The following is a 21,018-nucleotide window of genomic DNA, read 5'->3' as shown; positions in this document are numbered from 1 at the left end:
GATTTTGCCACAAATGAAAATGTGGCACTGACTCGCCCATTGATTGATGTTTCAGCATTGTCTCAATGAAGAGTTTGGTGTTCGACTAGCCATGTTCGACATGCACAATCAGTTACAAGCTTGCTAGAGTTAGCGGCAGGCGGACAAGCAATATCCACCATCGTAGTATGGATGAAGCCTGACCTGGAATGTGAAGCCTTCTGAAGCTAGCTAGCGTCATAAAAACCAGAGTAGATCTAGCTTGCTTCGTAGTATACCACTCTGCTATAGGCCTCAGCCTGCCATCAAAAACCTCAACAACATGAGAGGAGGTTTTTCCCCACATTTAAATGAGGATTACTGAGCAAAAGCCATTACTTTTTCACCTTACCAGGAAAGCCTTACTAAATATGCCCCTGGTTGATCATCACTGATCCAAACTATTACAGTAAGCTCACCAAACACAAACTGCCCTACAAGTGGATATTTAGTCTGTAAAAAGGGCATAGTCCTATATTTGTATGTGAATAAGTATACAATTTAACATGGCTAAAGAGCTTGAGCATATTAGTAGGCTGATAATGGATTAGCCACTAATATACTCAACTGTACAGTAATCATCTAACTTCAAATTATTATTATTTTCGAGTAGGCATACTCTAGCTAGACTGAGATGATCATGTGTACTGAATTCGGAGAGAACATGAGATTATTCTTGGAAAAAAGGTTCACCTCAAGTTTGTTGCACAGTTTCCTGGCATGAGTGTTCTCTGAAGCAGTTTCACCTCCTCAATTTAGAGAAGTATTCAGACTCTTTGCTATGAGACACGTAATTGAGGTCAGGTGCATCCTGTTTCCATTGATCATCCTTGAGATGTTTCTACAACTTGATTGGAGCCCACCTGTGGTAAATTCAATTGATTGGACATGATTTGGAAAGGCACACCGCCATCTATATAAGGTCCCACAGTTGACAGTGCATGTCAGAGCAAAATCCAAGCCATGAGTTTGAAGGAATTGTCCGTAGAGCTCAGAGACAGGATTGTGTCGAGGCACAGATCTGGGGAAGGGTACCACAACATTTCTGCAGCATTGAAGGTCCCCAAGAACGCAGTAGCCTCCATCATTCTTAAATGGAAAAAGTCTTTAACCACCAAGACTCTTCCTAGAGCTGGCCGCCCGGCCAAACTGTGCACTCGGGGGAGAAGGGCCTTGGTCAGGGAGGTGACCAAGAACCTGGTTGTCACTCTGACAGAGCTCTAGAGTTCCTCTGTGGAGATGGGAGAACTTTCCAGAAGGACAACCATCTTTGCAGCACTCCACCAATCAGACCTTTGTGGTAGAGTGGCCAGACGGAAGCATCTCCTCGGTAAAAGGCACATGACAGCCCGCTTGGATTTTGCTAAAAGGCACCTAAAGACTCTCAGACCATGAGAAACAACATTCTCTGTTCTGATGAAACCAAGATTGAACTCTTTGGCCTGAATGCCAAGCATCATGTCTGTAGGAAACCTGGCACCATCCCTACGGTGAAGCATGGTGGTGGCAGCATAATGCTCTGGGGATGTTTTTCAGCGGCAGGGACTGGGAGACTAGTCAGGATCGAGGCAAAGATGAACGGAGCAAAGTACAGAGAGATCCTTGATGAAAACCTGCTCCAGAGCGCTCAGGACCTCAGACTGTGGCAAAGGTTCACCGTCCAACAGGACAACGACCCTAAGACAATGCATGAGTGGCTTCGGGTCAAGTCTCTGAATGTCCTTGAGCAGCCCAGCCAGAGCCTGGACTTGAACCGGATCGAACATCTCTGGAGAGACCTGAAAATAGCTGTGCAGCAACGCTCCCCATCCAACCTAACAGAGCTTGAGAGGATCTGCAGAGAAGAATGGAAGAAACTCCCCAAATACAGATGTGCCAAGCTTGTAGCGTCATACCCAAGAAGACTCAAGGTTGTAATCACTGCCAAAGGCGATTCAACAAATTACTGAATTTGCAAATATTTCTACAAAGCAGTTTTTGCTTTGTCATTATGGGTACAGTCGTGGTCAAAAGTTTTGAGAATGACACAAGTATTGGTCTTCACAAAGTTTGCTGCTTCAGTGTTTTTAGATATTTTTGTCAGATGTTACTATGGTATACTGAAGTACAATTACAAGCATTCCATAACTGTCAAAGGCTTTTATTGACAATTACATTAAGTCAATTAACTTCTGGGCCACATACTGACTGATGGCAGCCCATTCTTGATTAATCAATGCTTGGAGTTTGTCAGAATTTGTGGGTTTTTGTTTGTCCACCCGCCTCTTGAGGATTGACCACAAGTTCTCAATGGGATTAAGGTCTGGGGAGTTTCCTGGCCATGGACCCAACATTTCGATGTTTTGTTCCCCGAGCCACTTAGTTATCACTTTTGCCTTATGGCAAGGTGCTCCATCATGCTGAAAAAGGCATTGTTCGTCACCAAACTGTTCTTGGATGGTTGGGAGAAGTTGCTCTTGGTACCATTCTTTATTCATGGCTGTGTTCTTAGGCAAAATTGTGAGTGAGCCCACTCCCTTGGCTGAGAAGCAACCCCACACATGAATGGTCTCAGGATGCTTTACTGTTGGCATGACACAGGACTGATGGTAGCGCTCACCTTCTCTTCTCCGGACAAGCTTTTTTCCGGATGCCCCAAACAATCGGAAAGGGGATTCATTAGAGAAAATGACTTTACCCCAGTCCTCAGCAGTCCAATCCCTATACCTTTTGCAGAATATCAGTCTGTCCCTGATGTTTTTCCCGGAGAGTAGTAGCTTCCTCTCTGCCCTTCTTGACACCAGGCCATCCTCCAAAAGTCTTCGCCTCACTGTGCATGCAGATGCACTCACACCTGCCTGCTGCCATTCCTGCACGGGTGGTGGCCCGATCCCGCAGATGAATCAACTTTAGGAGACGGTCCTGGCGCTTGCTGGACTTTCTTGGGCGCCCTGAAGCCTTCTTCACAACAATTGAACCTCTCTCCTTGAAATTCTTGATGATCCGATAAATGGTTGATTTAGGTGCAATCTTACTAACAGCAATATCCTTGCCTGTGAAGCCCTTTTTGTGCAAGGCAATGATGACGGCAGGTGTTTTCTTGCAGGTAAACATGGTTAACAGAGGAAGAACAATGATTTCAAGCACCACCCTCCTTTTAAAGCTTCCAGTCTATTATTCTAACTCAATCAGCATGACAGAGTGATCTCCAGCCTTGTCCTCGTCAACACTCTCACCTGTGTTAACGAGAGAATCACTGACATGATGTCAGCTGGTCCTTTTGTGGCAGGGCTGAAATGCAGTGGAAATGTTTTTTCGGGATTAAGTTCATTTTCATGGCAAATTGCAATTAATTGCAATTCATCTGAGCACTCTTCATAACATTCTGGAGTATATGCAAATTGCCATCATAAAAACTGAGGCAGCAGACTTTAATTAATATTTGTGTCATTCTCAAAACATTTGACCATGACTGCAGATTGATGAGGAAAAAATCAATTTAATCAATTTTAGAATAAGGCTGTAACCTAACAAAATGTGGAAAAAGTCAAGGGGTCTGAATACTTTCCGAAGGCACTGTACTTGTGAAAATAGCACCAAAGCGATTGAAAAAAAAAGGTCAGGATAGAGTAAGGCCTGGTAATATGATGGTAGTATCAGGAGCCTTGGGGTCAGGGGAACCATAACACTAGACTGATAGCTACTACTACTGGTAGAGATACTCAACTGAGAACAGGTCCTAAAAGGTTACCGACTGGTTACATAATTATTGGACATTGTTCAAGTGTGTGTGTGTGTGTGTATTGATTGCCAAATGGGAGTTATAGCATCTTATGAAAACAATAGTAAGTCTACACACACACACAGTCTGTGTGTCCATCATGCTTCTGACCTATTCTCAAGGGTCATCTCATGGAGGCTTGTGGTTAAATCCCTCATAATCCTGAATTAGGTTTTAACAAACGTTGTTAAATCGCTGTTGTCTTTTTCAAGTGACCAGATAACATATGACTGATTATGAGATGTATTCAGAATCAGCATGAAACATAATCATGTGAATCATTGTTACATTAGCTGTTACATTCCCCAGCAAAACGAAAACAGGGAAGATCAGATAAAGGATTGTTTTTCAAAAAATCGAAGAGGGGAAAAAACTAAAGGTGTTAACCCTCCACATCTCTAAAGACAACTGGAGCACTGGGCGAACCACTCTTAAATATCACCTTGGCCAGCACAGGTGAAAAATCTTCCGATTAACAAGATGGACAAGCCAACACAGGTGTAACACAGGTGTAACACATACTGACTAATGAGGTGACACCAATAACATGTTTCAAAAAATTCTAAAAAAGTAATAACGGAAAAGTGGTGCGTGCATCTGTATTCACCCCCTTTGCTACAATTACCTTCAGAAGTCACATAATTAGTTAAATAAAGTCCACCTGTGTGCAATCTAAGTGTCACATGATCTGTCACATGATCTCAATATATATATACCTGTTCTGAAAGGCCCCAGAGTCTGCAACACCACTAAGCAAGGGGCACCACCAAGAAAGCAGCACCATGAAGACCAAGGAGCTCTCCAAACAGGTCAGGGTCAAAGTTGTGGAGAAGTACAGATCAGGGATGGGTTATAAAAACATATCAGAAACTTTGAACATCCCACAGAGCACCATTAAATCCATTATTAAAAAATTGAAAGAATATGGCCCCACAACAAACCTGCCAAGAGAGGGCCACCCACCAAAACTCACGGACCAGGCAAGGAGGGTATTAATCAGAGAGGCAACAAAGAGACCAAAGATAACCCTGAAGGAGCTGCAAAGCTCCACAGCGGAGATTAGAGTATCTGTCCATAGGACCACTTTAAGTCGTTCACTCCACAGAGCTGGGCTTTACGGAAGAGTGGCCAGAAAAAAGCCATTACTTGAAGAAAAAAATAAGCAAACATGTTTGGTGTTTGTCAAAAGGTATGTGGGAGACTCCCCAAACATATGGAAGAAGGTACTCCGGTCAGATGAGACTAAAATGTAGCTTTTTGGTCATCAAGGAAAAGGCTATGTCTGGTGCAAACCCAACACCTCTCATCACCCTGAGAACACCATCCCCACAGTGAAGCATGATGGTGGCAGCATCATGCTGTGGGGATGTTTTTAATCGGCAGGGACTGGGAAACTGGTCAGAATTGAAGGAATGATATATGCCGCTAAATACAGGGAAATTCTTGAGGGAAACCTGTTTCAGTCTTCCAGAGATTTGAGACTGGGACGGAGGTTCACCTTCCTGAAGGACAATGACCTGTGGTTTAAGGGGAAACATTTAAATGTCTTGGAATGGCCTAGTCAAAGCCCAGACCTCAATCCAATTAAGAATATGTGGTATGACTTAAAGATTGCTGTACACCAGTGGAACCCATCCAACTTGAAGGAGCTGGAGCAGTTTTGCCTTGAAGAATGGGCAGAAATCCCAGTGGCTGGATGTGCCAAGCTTATAGAGAAATACCCTAAGAGACTTGCAGCTGTAATTGCTGCAAAAGGTGGCTCTAGAAAGTATTTGTCTTATTTCTTGTTTGTTTCACAATAAAAACTATTTTGCATCTTCAAAGTGGTGGGAATGTTGTGTAAATCAAATGATACAACCCCCCCAAAAAATCAATTTTAATTCCAGGTTGTAAGGCAACAAAATAGGAAAGATGCCAAGGGGGGTGAATACTTTCGCAAGCCACTGGGTTTTGGCAAGTCAGTTAGGACATCTACTTTGTGCATGACACAAGTAATTTTTCCAACAATTGTTTACAGACACATTATTTCACTTATAATTCACTGAATCACAATTCCAGTGGGTCAGAGGTTTACATACACTAAGTTGACTGTGCCTTTAAACAGCTTTGAAAATTCCAGAAAATGATGTCATGGCTTTAGAAGCTTTTGATAGGCTAATTGACATCAGTTGAGTCAATTGGAGGTGTACCTGTGGATGTATTTCAAGGCCTACCTTCAAACTCAGTGCCTCTTTGCTTGACATCATGGGAAAATCAAAAGAAATCAGCCAAGAAAAGAAATGGTAGACCTCCACAAGTCTGGTTCATCCTTGGGAGCAATTAACAAACGCCTGAAGGTACCACGTTCATCTGTACAAACTATAGTAGCAAGTATAAACACCATGGGACCACACAGCCGTCATACCGCTCAGGAAGGAGACGTGTTCTGTCTCCTAGAGATTAACGTACTTTGGTGCGAAAAGTGCAAATCAATCCCAGAACAACAGCAAAGGCCTTGTGAAGATGCTGGAGGAAACAGGTACAAAAGTATCTATATCCACAGTAAAATGAGTCATAACCTGAAAGGCCGCTCATCAAGGAAGAAGCCACTGCTCCAAAACCGCCATGAAAAAGCCAGACTACGGTTTGCAACTGCACATGGGGACAAAGATCGTACTTTTTGGAGAAATGTCCTCTGGTCTGATGAAACAAAAATAGAACTGTTTGGCCATAATGACCATTGTTATGTTTGGAGGAAAAAGGGGAATGCTTGCAAGCCGAAGAACACCATCCAAACTGTGAAGCACGGGTGTGGCAGCATCATGCTGTGGGGGTGCTTTGCTGCAGGAGGGACTGGTGCACTTCACAAAATAGATGGCATCATGAGGAAGGAAAATTATGTGGATATATTGAAGCAATTTCTCAAGACATCAGTCTGGAAGTTAAAGCTTGGTCGCAAATGGGTCTTCCAAATGGACAATGACTCCAAGCATCCTTCCAAAAAAAATAAAAAATTCACCCAACTTATTGTGGGAAGCTGGTGGAAGGCTACCCGAAACGTTTGACCCAAGTTAAACAATTTAAAGGCAATGCTACCAAATACTAATTGAGTGTATGAAAACTTCTGACCCACTGGGAATGTGATGAAAGAAATAAAGCTGAAACGAACCACTCTACTATTATTCTGACATTTCACATTCTTCAAATAAAGTGGTGATCCTAACTGACCTAAGACAGGGAATGTTTACTGGGATTAAATGTCAGGAATTGTGAAAAACTGAGTTTAAATGTATTTGGCTAAAGTGTATGTAAACTTCCGACTTCAACTGTAAGTTCAATTGTCCCAATACTTTTGCTCCACCTAAAATGGAGGGACAATGTACATAAAGTGCTGTAATGTCTCAACGGTTCACCCGATATTAATAAAAATACCCTCAAATTAAAGCTAACAGTCTGTACTTTACATTGTTTGATTTCAAATCCAAACTTTTGAAGTATAGAGCCAAAAGAAGAAAAACATGTTTCCCAAATTGTGAAATGTCCCTTTAAGGCAGCAAAATGTGGGAGACTGTGCAAGAGGTGGGTAGACTTTCACACGCAACTGTACATCAAACAAGTCTGCAGTAAGTTATGTGACATAATAATATACACATGAGAAGGATAAAATCAACGATTTTGTAGGCTTTTCTAATCTTTTCCATGTACGTACCGTTCATGCTGGTGGAAACTTTAGGGCAGACATCGTTGTTTAGAAATGAAATACTCTTCTGGCCTGGAGAAACTGGTTTCCCAACCCTGAAGGGAAAAGAGGGGGGGGTATTAAATGTTGTTTTCACAACATTTAATACATCTTTCATGTGACTGTCAAAAATTCAATTTTACAAGCACAGCAATTAAAAAAACGGAAAAACAAAACAAAAACATACAGTGCCTTCAGAAAGTATTCACACCCCTTATTATTATTATTATTGACTTATTCCACAATTTGTTGTGTTACAGCCTGAATTTAAAATTGATTAAGTATATTTTTTTTAAATCTCACCAATCTACACACAATACTCCATAATGACAAAGTGAAAACATGTTTTTTGATTTTTTTTTGTGCAAATGTTTTGAAAATGAAATACAGAAATATTTCATTTGCATAAGTATTCACACCCCTGAGTCAATACTTTGTAGAAACACCTATGGCAGCGATTACAGCTGTGAGTCTTTCTGGGTAAGTCTCTAAGAGCTTTCCACACCTGGATTGTGCAACATTTGCCCATTATTCTTTAAAAAGTTCTTCAAGCTCTGTCAAATTGGTTGTTGATCATTGCTAGACAACCATTTTCAGGACTTGCCACAGATTGTCAAGTAGATTTAAGTCAAAACTGTAACTCTGCCACTCAGGAACATTCACTGTCTTCTTGTTAAGCAACTCCAGTGTAGGTTATTGTCCCGCTGAAAGGTGAATTAATCTCGCAGTGTCTGGTGGAAAGCAGACTGAGACAGGTTTTCCTCTATGATTTTGCCTGTGCTTAGCTCCATGCTGTTTATTTTTTTGTGTGAAATACTTTCCATCTCTAGTCTCCATTCTTAAATTTTAGGGCAGGCCCATGTCATGTGTAATAGAGTACCCGTCTCTGTTTTACAGCATTTAACCACTAGCGACACACAGCAGCAGAATCACCCTTCATGGCCTGACTCAACAACAGAAGGTCACAAGTGCTTCCCTAAAAGCATCCTGGGTTCTACCAAACACAACATGCCCTTCACACAGACTTGGAGGAATTTAAAAAAGTGCATGGTGACAGTTTGAGAAAATGGCTACCGACAAGTTTATGGATAGCATAATTGCGTCTGTCAAACAGCTGCCCCTGTCTGCGTCAACAGCCAGCCTCTGCGTCCATGCACTGGCGGATGATGTGCATAGGATTGTTCTGGATGGGCTCAATCTGGCTGAGCATTTTCCCCTGGCTATTGATGAGGGTATTGACACCGATGTAGCACAGTAGCACAATTGTGTGTAGGAGGGGTGATGTCACATCGTGACAGGCTTTTCGCTGTGATCTTCCTATGTGCCGGGGGGCTAGGGTCAGTCTGTTATATCTGGTGTAATTCTCCTGTCTTATCTGGTGTCCTGTGTGAACTTACTTATGTTCCCTCAAATTTTCCTCTCTCCCTAACTCTCCCCCTTCCTTCCTCCCTCCTGGAGGACCTGAGCCCTAGGACCATGCCTCAGGACTTCCTGGCTGTCCCTAGTCCACCTGGTCGTACTGCTGATACAGTTTCTGTTGTTTTGCCTGTGGCTATGGAATCCTTACCTGTAACCAGACGTGCTACCTTGTCGTGCTGCTGCTCCAGTTTCAACTGTTCTGCCTGCGGCTATGGAACCCTGACCATTTCACCGGACGTGCTACCTTGTCCCGGACCCGCTGTTATTGACCCCTCCCTCCCTCCCTACCGCTCGTCTATGAAAAACCAATTTACTCCTGAGGTGCTGACCTGTTGCACCCTCTACAACCACTGTGATTATTATTTGACCCTGCTGGTGATCTATGAACGTTTGAACATCTTTAAGAACTGAAATTATTTTAAAGAAGAGCTCCTGGCACTGATTCCCCTGGATGGACACACAACCGGGGACATCATATTCACAAAGCTGGAAGAAATGTTTACCCAGCGTGGTCATTCGAAAAGGTCAACTATGTGGTTACCGACGGGACTCTTGCTATTTGTATTTGTACTTTTTATGGATCCCATTAGCTGTTGTCAAGGCAGCAAAAATGAAGGCAGTTCATACAAACATTACAATACATTTATAGATTTCACAACACACTGTGTGCCCTCAGGCCCCTACTCCGCCACTACCACATATCTACAGTATAAAATCCATGTGTACGTTTGTGTGTATAGTGCGTATGTTATCGTGTGTGTGTGTATGCATGTGTCTGTGCCTATGTTTGTGTTAATTCACAGTCCCCGCAATTCCGTAAGGTGTATATTTACTAACAATGTTTGCATCGACTTACACCTCCTTTTCCTGCAATCAAGACTTATGTCAGGAACCGGCTTTCATATACAGTAAGTCAATCGAGGACTGCCTGCACATCAAAAACACATCCATCTCACCCGACATCCACAAGATCGTGTCCGAGGGGAAATGCTACTTTTCCCATTGATTAAGTAACTTAGTAGCCTATATGACTTTATTTTGTAAATGCTAACATTATTGTGAGTGTTTATCCAGGGCTATTTAGGTCTCATGCTGTCCCGATAGACATTCAGACACAGACATATATTTATCTTTAAATTATTGTTTTATGTAGGATACTACATTTTGGGCCAGTTGCCATTGTAAGTAGGCCTAATTAAAACATCCCACATGTTAAGCCACATACAAACTGGCTAAAGTTATTAGAGTTCGGAGAGTACGACCCTGCCTTACACAGGAAGCGGCACAGGTCCTAATCCAGGCACTTGTCATCTCCCGTCTGGATTACTGCAACTCGCTGTTGGCTGGGCTCCCTGCCTGTGCCATTAAACCCCTACAACTCATCCAGAATGCCGCAGCCCGTCTGGTGTTCAACCTTCCCAAGTTCTATCACGTCACCCCGCTCCTCCGCACACTCCACTGGCTTCCAGTTGAAGCCTGCATCTGCTACAAGACCATGGTGCTTGCCTATGGAGCTGTGAGGGGAACGGCACCTCCGTACCTTCAGGCTCTGATCAGTCCCTACACCCAAACGAGGGCATTGCGTTCATCCACCTCTGGCCTGCTGGCTCCCTTCCTCTGCGGAAGCATGGTTCCCGCTCAGCCCAGTCAAAACTGTTCGCTGCTCTGGCACCCCAATGGTGGAACAAGCTCCCTCACGACGCCAGGACAGCGGAGTCACTCACCCCCTTCCGGAGACATTTGAAACCCCACCTCTTTAAGGAATACCTGGGATAGGATAAAGTAATCCTTCTACCCCCCCCCCCCAAAAAAAAAATTATTAAAAAATAAAATAAATGAAAAATAAATAAATAAAATCGTTTTTTAAAGGACAAAAATAAAAAAATAAAAACAATTGTAAAGTGGTTATCCCACTGGCTATAAGGTGAATGCACCAATTTGTAAGTCGCTCTGGATAAGAGCGTCTGCTAAATGACGTAAATGTAATGTAAAATTATATATAAGGCTTGGAAGAAATAGACTCCAATTAAGCCCTCTTGTTGTTGGTAAAGTCAAATTAAAATGAAGATAATTGTTGAAATTAATTATTCGACGGGTGTAGTTTTTATCCATCTGTTGCTGTGCGCCACTTGCACAACAAGTTAGCTATTGTTTCAGCACCAGGTGCTGTTCACCTCCTATTGATTGTGAATCCTGCGCTACAGTGAGGGAAAAAAGTATTTGATCCCCTGCTGATTTTGTACGTTTGCCCACTGACAAAGAAATGATCAGTCTATAATTTTAATGGTAGGTTTATTTGAACAGTGAGAGACAGTATAACAACAAAAAAATCCAGAAAAACGCATGTCAAAAATGTTATAAATTGATTTGCATTTTAATGAGGGAATTAAGTATTTGACCCCCTCTCAATCAGAAAGATTTCTGGCTCCCAGGTGTCTTTTATACAGGTAACGAGCTGAGATTAGGAGCACACTCTTAAAGGGAGTTCTCCTAATCTCAGATTGTTACGTGTATAAAAGACACCTGTCCACAGAAGCAATCAATCAATCAGATTCCAAACTCTCCACCATGGCCAAGACCAAATAGCTCTCCAAGGATGTCAGGGACAAGATTGTAGACCTACACAAGGCTGGAATGGGCTACAAGACCATCGCCAAGCAGCTTGGTGAGAAGGTGACAACAGTTGGGATTATTCACAAATGGAAGAAACACAAAAAAACTGTCAATCTCCCTCGGCCTGGGTCTCCATGCAAGATCTCAACTCGTGGAGTTGCAATGATCATGAGAACGGTGAGGAATCAGCCCAGAACTACACAGGAGTATCTTGTCAATGATCTCAAGGCAGCTGGGACCATAGTCACCAAGAAAACAATTGGTAACACACTACGCCGTGAAGGACTGAAATCCTGCAGTGCCCGCAAGGTCCCCCTGCTCAAGAAAGCACATATACAGGGCCGTCTGAAGTTTGTCAATGAACATCTGAATGATTCAGAGGAGAACTGGGTGAAAGTGTTGTGGTCAGATGAGACCAAAATGGAGCTCTTTGGCATCAACTCAACTCGTCGTGTTTGGAGGAGGAGGAATGCTGCCTATGACCCCAAGAACACCATCCCCTCCGTCAAACATGGAGGTGGAAACATTATGCTTTGGGGGTGTTTTTCTGCTAAGTGGACAGGACAACTTCACCGCAACAAAGGGACGATGGACGGGGCCATGTACTTGGGTGAGAACCTCCTTCCCTCAGCCAGGACATTGAAAATCGGTCGTGGATGGGTATTCCAGCATGACAATGACCCAAAACACACGGCCAAGGCAACAAAGGAGTGGCTCAAGAAGAAGCACATTAAGGTCCTGGAGTGGCCTAGCCAGTCTCCAGACCTTATCCCATAGAAAATCTGTGGAGGGAGCTGAAGGTTCAAGTTGCCAAACGTCAGCCTCGAAACCTTAATGACTTGGAGAAGATCTGCAAAGAGGAGTGGGACAAAATCCCTCCTGAGATGTGTGAAAACCTGGTGGCCAACTACAAGAAACGTCTGACCTCTGTGATTGCCAACAAGGGTTTTGCCACCAAGTACTAAGTCATGTTTTGCAGAGGGGTCAAATACTTATTTCCCTCATTAAAATGCAAATCAATGTATAACATTTTTGACATGCGTTTTTCTGGATTTTGTTGTTGTTATTCTGTCTCTCACTGTTCAAATAAACCTACCATTAAAATTATAGACTGATCATGTCTTTGTCAGTGGGCAAACGTACAAAATCAGCAGGGGATCAAATACTTTTTTCCCTGACTGTATATGTTTGTGATATGTCTTTGCTAATGTTTGGTTTGAGCAAAAGAGATTTGAGTGATGACTGTTTGGGCCTACCTAGTGAGCCTCCCTGATTGGTCTGTATGAAATGTCGCACCTGCAGATATAAAATAAATAAATGTGTGGCTGGAATCTGATAAGCATTCCTGAGCTCCTCAAACGAGAACATTGATATAAATCCTCAATCTTTATACCATTCTGTGCCCAGCCCCGAAAGCTGGGTGTCTCAGACCTATTGGAAGAGTACTATTGAGTGTAAATAGGGTATGGGGGGACAAAGATGTCTCCTGAACATCATTCCATACCTTTACAGATTGACTAAGAATGGGGTTTCCAGTAAGCTTTATATTCTTGCGAGTGAAGCAATATGGAACATATGACATATTGTTAGAATGCTATTTTATGACGATTATTCCCTATTGGGATTTGGCCTCTATGTACCCTCTCTAATGTCAGAGTTTTTTTTTTGGGGGGGGTAGGTCAGCTTTAATATTGCAGATAGATTGTAACTTCCATCAATGTAATTGTCTGCATCACTTCCAATCCCCCATATGTTTTTTTTCTCGCATATACAGTTGAAGTCGGAAGTTTACATACACTTAGGTTGGAGTCAATCAAACTAGTTTTTTCAACCACTCCACAAATTTCTTGTTAACAAACTAAAGTTTTGGCAAGTCGGTTATGATATCTACTTTGTGCATGACACATAATTTTTCCAACAATTGTTTACAGACAGATTATTTTACTTATAATTCACTGTATCACAATTCCAGTGGGTCAGAAGTTTACATACACCAAGTTGACTGTGACTTTAAACAGCTTGGAAAATTCCAGAAAACGATGTCATGGCTTTAGAAGCTTCTGATAGGCTAATTGACATAATTTGAGTCAATTGGAGGTGTACCTGTGGATGTATTTCAAGGCCTACCTTCAAACTCAGTGCCTCTTTGCTTGACATCATGGGTAAAAAAAAAAAAAAATCAACCAAGACCTCAGATTTTTTTTTTTTGACCTCCACAAGTCTGGTTCATCCTTAGGAGCAATTTCCAAACGCCTGAAGGTACCACGTTCATCTGTACAAACAATAGTACGCAAGTATAAACACCATGGGATCACGCAGCCGTCATACCGCTCAGGAAGGAGACACGTTCTGTCTCCTAGAGATGAACGTACTTTGGTGCGAAAAGTGCAAATCAACCCCAGAACAACAGCAAAGGACCTTGTGAAGATGCTGGAGGAAACATGTACAGAAATATCTATATCCACATTAAAATGAGTCCTATATCAACATAACCTGAAAGGCCGCTCATCAAGGAAGAAGCCACTGCTCCAAAACCGCCATAAAAAAGCCAGACTACGGTTTGCAACTGCACATGCGGACAAAGATCGTTATTTTTGGAGAAATGTCCTCTGGTCTGATGAAACAAAAATATAACTGTTTGGCCATAATGACCATTGTAATGTTTGGAGGAAAAAGGGGCTGCTTGCAAGCCGAAGAACACAATCCCAACCGTGAAGCACCGGGGTGGCAGCATCATGCTGTGGGGGTGCTTTGCTGCAGGATGGACTGGTGCACTTCACAAAATAGATGGCATCATGAGGAAGGAAAATTATGTGGATATATTGAAGCAACATCTCAAGACATCAGTCAGGAAGTTAAAGCTTGGTTGCAAATGGGTCTTCCAAATGGACCATGACCCCAAGCATACTTCCGAAGTTGTGGCAAAAATGGCTTAAGGACAACAAAGTCAAGGTATTGGAGTGGCCATCACAAGGCCGTGACCTCAATCCAATAGAAGATATGTGGGCAGAACTGATAATGCTTGTGCGAGCAAGGAGGCCTACAAACCTGACTCAGTTACACCAGCTCTGTCAGGAGGAATGGGCCAAAATTCACCCAACTTATTGTGGGAAGCTTGTGGAAGGCTACCCAAAACGTTTGACCCAAGTTAAACAATTTAAAGGCAATGCTACCAAATAATAATTGAGTGTATGTAAACTTCTGACCCACTGGGAATGTGATGAAAGAAATAAAAGCTGAAATAAATCATTCTCTCTACCATTATTCTGACATTTCACATTCTTAAAACAAAGTGGTGATCCTAACTGACCTAAGACAGGGAATTAATACTATGATTAAATGTCAGGAATTGTGAAAAACTTAGTTGAAACGTATTTGGCTAAGGTGTATGTAAACTTCCGACTTCAACTGTATATATATATATATATATATATATATATATATATATATATATATATATATATATTCTCAGAGGTGGGTAGAGTAGCCAAAAATTGTACTCAAGTAAAAGTACTGTTACTTCAGAATAATATGACTCAAGTAAAAGTAAAAAGTAGTCATCCAAATAATTACTTGAGTAAGAGTAAAAAAGTACTTGGTGAAAAAACTACTCAAGTACTGAGTAACTGTTGAGTAACGTCTGATTTATTTTTTAACACAAGACAACGATCAGACAGACAAAAATACAAAATAATCATCTTTACGCAAATTATAGTTCATCCAATCAATAAAATAAATTAAAATGAATTACAAAATAGCTTAAATTAAAATAATTCAGGTAAATTCAAGTACTTAAAAAATAAAATAAAAATAAATAAAAAATAAATAAGCACAAGTAACACAAATTTCCAAACCTTTATACTTTTTTACCAGGCAGAAATAGAACGAGGCAGCCCATAAACTCTCATAAACTGTGTGTGTGTGTGTCTCCACAGTGTCTCCACTGTGACAGAACAACAGAAGGAAACACACAAACATTTCATACCAGGCATGCTGAACAGAAAACTGCACACCAGAAGGAAGCGGTCAACGTAAAATAATCAATAGGTGTTGATTAGGCCTACTCAGTACCTTTGTATTGCATGGCAAGCAACAGCCCTTTTTCTGTGTGCCTAGAAATGAATACTCTGATCTGTGATTAGGCCACACTGCACATCTCACTGAGCAGAGGAAAAGAGCAGCAGTACACATCACCTGAAAAAGCACCAGTCCATGATAGATGGCCAAATAAAACAATATTGCAGGCCTAGTATCCCAGAACACAAATTAAGCTGAATGCATGTTCTCTAAAAGGCATCAGAGGAGAGTGATGTAGTTGTAGATGGGGCATTATGTTTACTTCCAGTTCCAATATCTAACAAAAAAAGTCACCCCCCCCAAGATAAGCAGCATAAAGCATGTATGATGTGTCTTTACAATGGAGTTATACATTCATAGCTCTGCGCTCTCTAGCACAGCCATTACACAGTTAAGGGGATTAAACGCTTTGCTCAAAGCACCTCAAAAGCAGCTGAGAGAGGAGCAGCTTCCCCAATCTAGACTCCCACAGACAGACAACAGATTTGGCAATATTCTAACCTTTAGGCTGACACTGGCCCTTTGACTGGTTGACTGGAGTCAACACTCCAGGAACTCTTTGGCACAGTAACATGAAAACCCTTTTATATTGAAGACCCCACTGGGAGTGGGAGTGTGTGTGTGTGTGTGTGTGTGTGTGTGTGTCAAAACATGCAGAAAGAAACTATTTCACCAAATAATCACTCAGTGATGTCACTATTAAGCTTCAACAGTAGCTGGCTCTCAAGGTTCTTTCTGTGAAGCTGTGATCGTTTAGCAGTGAACAGGAGTCCTGCATGACTGAAAAGTCTCTCACAGGCTGCAGATGCAGGAAGACCTGTGTTGACTTTGAGTGACAGCTTCTTGATGCGAGGAAAGGTGTGGAGTAGATCCATACCTGCAGGGGACAGACATGAAAGGTACCTCTCCAGCTCTCCTACTTGTGATTTTCCCAACTCCATGGATGCAAAGAAGTCGTCTTCATCAGAGAGGCCGCTGTTTGCGCTGGTGACATCATCCAAGTCGGTGTCTAGGTGATTTCTGATGTAGTCAAGGCCTGTGGGTTTTAGGGCAAGATAAATCGTTTTTCAAACGAATTAAGTCTGCACATTATTCTTACCCTTCTACTGTATAGGCTGTCAAGCTGCTGATGTTTGACATTAAAAGCTACCTGAGCTTCTAACTATATTGCCACCCTGTGGTTTGTCACTGACACACTATAACCCTAAATGACAGTAACATTATACAGAGTTATATAGGTCAATGTCTACTGGTTCACATTTGAATTGATAAACAAGTATATTTACCAGCATTTAAGATGTTCTCCTCTGTGGTCCAGGATGTTCTGAATCTTGGTAGGAGTATTGCTGCTGCAATCAGCTCAGGCTCTTTCATGACGTCTCCAAAACGTTTCTGGATCCCTTGCTGCAGGGCGTGAACAAGAGGTGTACACATTTTGCAAGTTGACTCCAACTTCTTCAGCTTGTCCCGCAACTGGTAAAGTGTTGGCAGCAGGAGGCCCATATGCACATATGATTCCCCTTGGAGGATATTAAGGGCCATGGCAACAGGCTTCATCACAGCAGCATACTCGACCAAAAACCCAATTTCAGCTGGATTGAACCTATAAAAGATGTAACGATAAAAAAATTACTTATAGCTATTTCTTGTACAATGTCTTTATTATGCATTGTACATGTTAAATACACAAATAAATAAAAATAAAATAAATTAGTTAAATTATTTCATTCAAGTCATCCACAATTGTCACACCACCATGCAAAGAAAACTTAGTTACTTGAGACAAGTGGATTCACCCATTAATCAGCAAGGCTTATTTATTTTTATTATTCTTTAAAAACAAAATATACATTTTGTCAACTTACATCTTTATCTTTAATGCTGTGCAGACATTGCGAATTGCTTGTTCTCCTTGCTCTCGGTGAATGCGCACAATCCTTTCTACAGCGAGGAACAGGGAGCTCCAGCGTGTCTGATTGGGTCGGAGAAACTGCAGCTTGCATTCACGTTCCACTGTTTCATGAGCCATGGTTGACCTGCTGGTTTTATTCCAAAGAGCATGACATTTTGCAAAAGCAGACCGAGACAGCCTCTTGTAGGTTTCGTTTGCAGCTCCTCCTGCAGCAGTGGCATCAACTGTGGATATAAGATTGAGGAGATGGCATGCACACTTTTGGTGCCTTGGAAGTTGGTACTCAAGGCCTGTGTTGTCATCCATAATAGCAGACACATCTTGATACTCCACCTCTGACTCACTCTGATATTCTGTTGCATCATCAAGGGTGGAGTCACTCTCCTCTTGTACATTGATGGCTTCCTCCTCTTTCTCCTCACCATATAATCGAAAGGCCTTCAGGAAGTTTGAGCCACTGTCTGTTGTCGTCCTGGTCACTTTTTCCCTGATGTGGTACTCAGAATGTATTTCCTCTAATGCAGCAGCAAGGACATCAAACGTGTGCGAGCCTTTGACAGGTCTACAAGCCAATGCAGCGGAGTGCCTCTCCAGTGAGGTGTTGTCTATCCAGTGACAGGTGACACCTAAGTAGCTACGTTGTCTGGCAGACCAGCAGTCTGTTGTGGTAGCAACATAGTTCACAGCACTCAGCTTTTTGATGATTATGCTCTTCTTGTGTTTTGCAGCTTCTTGTATTCTTGTGCATAATGTTTTCCTTGTCATTACTGTATGAGGTTGCAAGGTTTCTATCAATGTCTTGAAGGATGGCGTCTCAACCACAGAAAATGGTTGGTTGGCCTCACATACAAAATTTAGCATCAGCTTGTCAAGCGTTGCTTGTGTTACCCGCCCTGGGGCAGCGAAGGCTGTGATTTTTGCATTTTTCACAAGAGTATCACTGGAAGAGGAGGACTTACGCTTTCTGTGGTTCTTTAGTAAGTCTGTGTACTTTGCCAGTTTGTTGGGGTGAACCCTCTGTGGATAAAAACAAATCTGTGAGGCACAGGGAGATCAAGACATTAAAAGAGACTTATTACATCAATTTTGGATATATATATATATATATATATATATATATATATATATATATATATATATAAGAGAGAGAGAGAGAGAGAAAATGTTTAAAACATATGTAACCTAAAAGACAAACATTCGCCTATCCACAGCAAAAAAAAACTAATTTAGGAAACTTACCGCTACATGTTTCCTCTAGTTAGATGTTGAGTTCTTGAATGCTGAAATGTCAGTTTGTTTTGGTAGACACAGAAGACACCACATAATGTAGCTGCACTTTTACTAAGGTAAACATGCTTTCAATATGAGGCCAGGGGTGCGAGTGTTCCTCCTCGTCTGTGTCTGCATTGCCGACGGCTAATTCTGACATTTTTGTGTTGCTACGACTGTAAAGCTAACCCGTCCCGCCGCTGAGATTGAGTATGGTAACGTGACGAGACTGCACAACTACGTTTGATTGGTGAAACACAGTCACGTGGTAGAGCCTTAGCGGAAGTCTCTCTCTCTGTCAAAATAAAACATTAAAATAAGGCGTATGCCGTGGGACAATGACGCGTAGAATACCAAAGAGGTAAAAATAAAAGTAACGACCTCATTGTAGCCTAATGTAGCGGAGTAAGAGTACAGTTTCTTCTTCACAAATCTACTCAAGTAAAAGTAAAAAGTATAGTGTTTTAGAACTACTCCTAGAAGTATACTTTTTTCAAAAACTTACTCAAGTAAATGTAACGGAGTAAATGTAACTCGTTACTACCCACCTCTGATATATATATATATATATATATATATACACACACACACACATATATACAGTGGGGAAAAAAAGTATTTAGTCAGCCACCAATTGTGCAAGTTCTCCCACTTAAAAAGATGAGAGAGGCCTGTAATTTTCATCATAGGTACAAGTCAACTAGGACAGACAAAATGAGGAAAAAAAATCCAGAAAATCACATTGTAGGATTTTTTATGAATTTATTTGCAAATTATGGTGAAAAATAAGTATTTGGTCAATAACAAAAGTTTCTCAATAGTTTGTTATATACCCTTTGTTGGCAATGACACAGGTCAAACGTTTTCTGTAAGTCTTCACAAGGTTGTCACACACTGTTGCTGGTATTTTGGCCCATTCCTCCATGCAGATCTCCTCTAGAGCAGTGATGTTTTGGGGCTGTCGCTGGGCAACACAGACTTTCAACTCCCTCCAAAGATTTTCTATGGGGTTGAGATCTGGAGACTGGCTAGGCCACTCCAGGACCTTGAAATGCTTCGTGCGAAAGCCACTCCTTCGTTGCCCGGGCGGTGTGTTTGGGATCATTGTCATGCTGAAAGAACCAGCCACGTTTCATCTTCAATGCCCTTCCTGACGGAAGGAGGTTTTCACTCAAAATCTCACGATACATGGCCCCATTCATTCTTTCCTTTACACGGATCAGTCGTCCTGGTCCCTTTGCAGAAAAACAGCCCCAAAGCATGATGTTTCCACCCCCATGCTTCACAGTAGGTATGGTGTTTTTGTATGCAACTCAGCATTCTTTGTCCTCCAAACACGACGAGTTGAGTTTTTACCAAAAAGTTCTATTTTGGTTTCATATGACATTCTCCCAATCCTCTTCTGGATCATCCAAATGCACTCTAGCAAACTTCAGACGGGCCTGGACATGTACTGGCTTAAGCAGGGGGACACGTCTGGCACTGCAGGATTTGAGGCCCTGGCGGCGTAGTGTGTTACTGATGGTAGGCTTTGTTACTTTGGTCCCAGCTCTCTGCAGGTCATTCACTAGGTCCCCCCGTGTGGTTCTGGGATTTTTGCTCACCGTTCTTGTGATCATTTTGACCCCACGGGGTGAGATCTTGCGTGGAGCCCCAGATCGAGGGAGATTATCAGTGGTCTTGTATGTCTTCCATTTCCTAATAATTGCTCCCACAGTTGATTTCTTCAAACCAAGCTGCTTACCTATTGCAGATTCAGTCTTCCCAGCCTGGTGCAGGTCTACAATTTTGTTTCTGGTGTCCTTTGACAGCTCTTTGGTCTTCGCCATAGTGGAGTTTGGAGTGTGACTGTTTGATGTTGTGAACAGGTGTCTTTTATACTGATAACAAGTTCAAACAGGTGCCATTAATACAGGTAACAAGTGGAGGACAGAGGAGCCTCTTAAAGAAGACGTTACAGGTCTGTGAGAGCCAGAAATCTTGCTTGTTTGTAGGTGACCAAATACTTATTTTCCACCATAATTTGCAAATAAATTCATTAAAAATCCTACAATGTGATTTTCTGGATTTTTTTCCTCAATTTGTCTGTCATAGTTGACGTGTACCTATGATGAAAATTACAGGCCTCTCTCATCTTTTAAGTGGGAGAACTTGCACAATTGGTGGCTGACTAAATACTTTTTTTCCCCACTGTATATATATACAGTGGGGAGAACAAGTATTTGATACACT

General features: G+C 41.9%; 1 protein-coding gene across 1 annotated transcript in view; it reads right to left on the bottom strand.

Annotated features, from left to right (window-relative positions):
• LOC121583528 (tyrosine-protein phosphatase non-receptor type 13-like) overlaps window positions 1-21,018 on the bottom strand; it is a 150,176-nt gene that overhangs the window by 15,562 nt on the left and 113,596 nt on the right. The window contains 1 exon segment of the mRNA XM_045225454.1: window positions 7,467-7,552. Coding sequence (XP_045081389.1) covers window positions 7,467-7,552 — 86 coding nt within the window.

Source organism: Coregonus clupeaformis, chromosome 15 (genome assembly GCF_020615455.1).
Source record: "Coregonus clupeaformis isolate EN_2021a chromosome 15, ASM2061545v1, whole genome shotgun sequence".
NCBI classification, from domain to species: Eukaryota; Metazoa; Chordata; class Actinopteri; order Salmoniformes; family Salmonidae; genus Coregonus; species Coregonus clupeaformis.
This window is presented reverse-complemented; position numbering and strand designations above follow the sequence as displayed.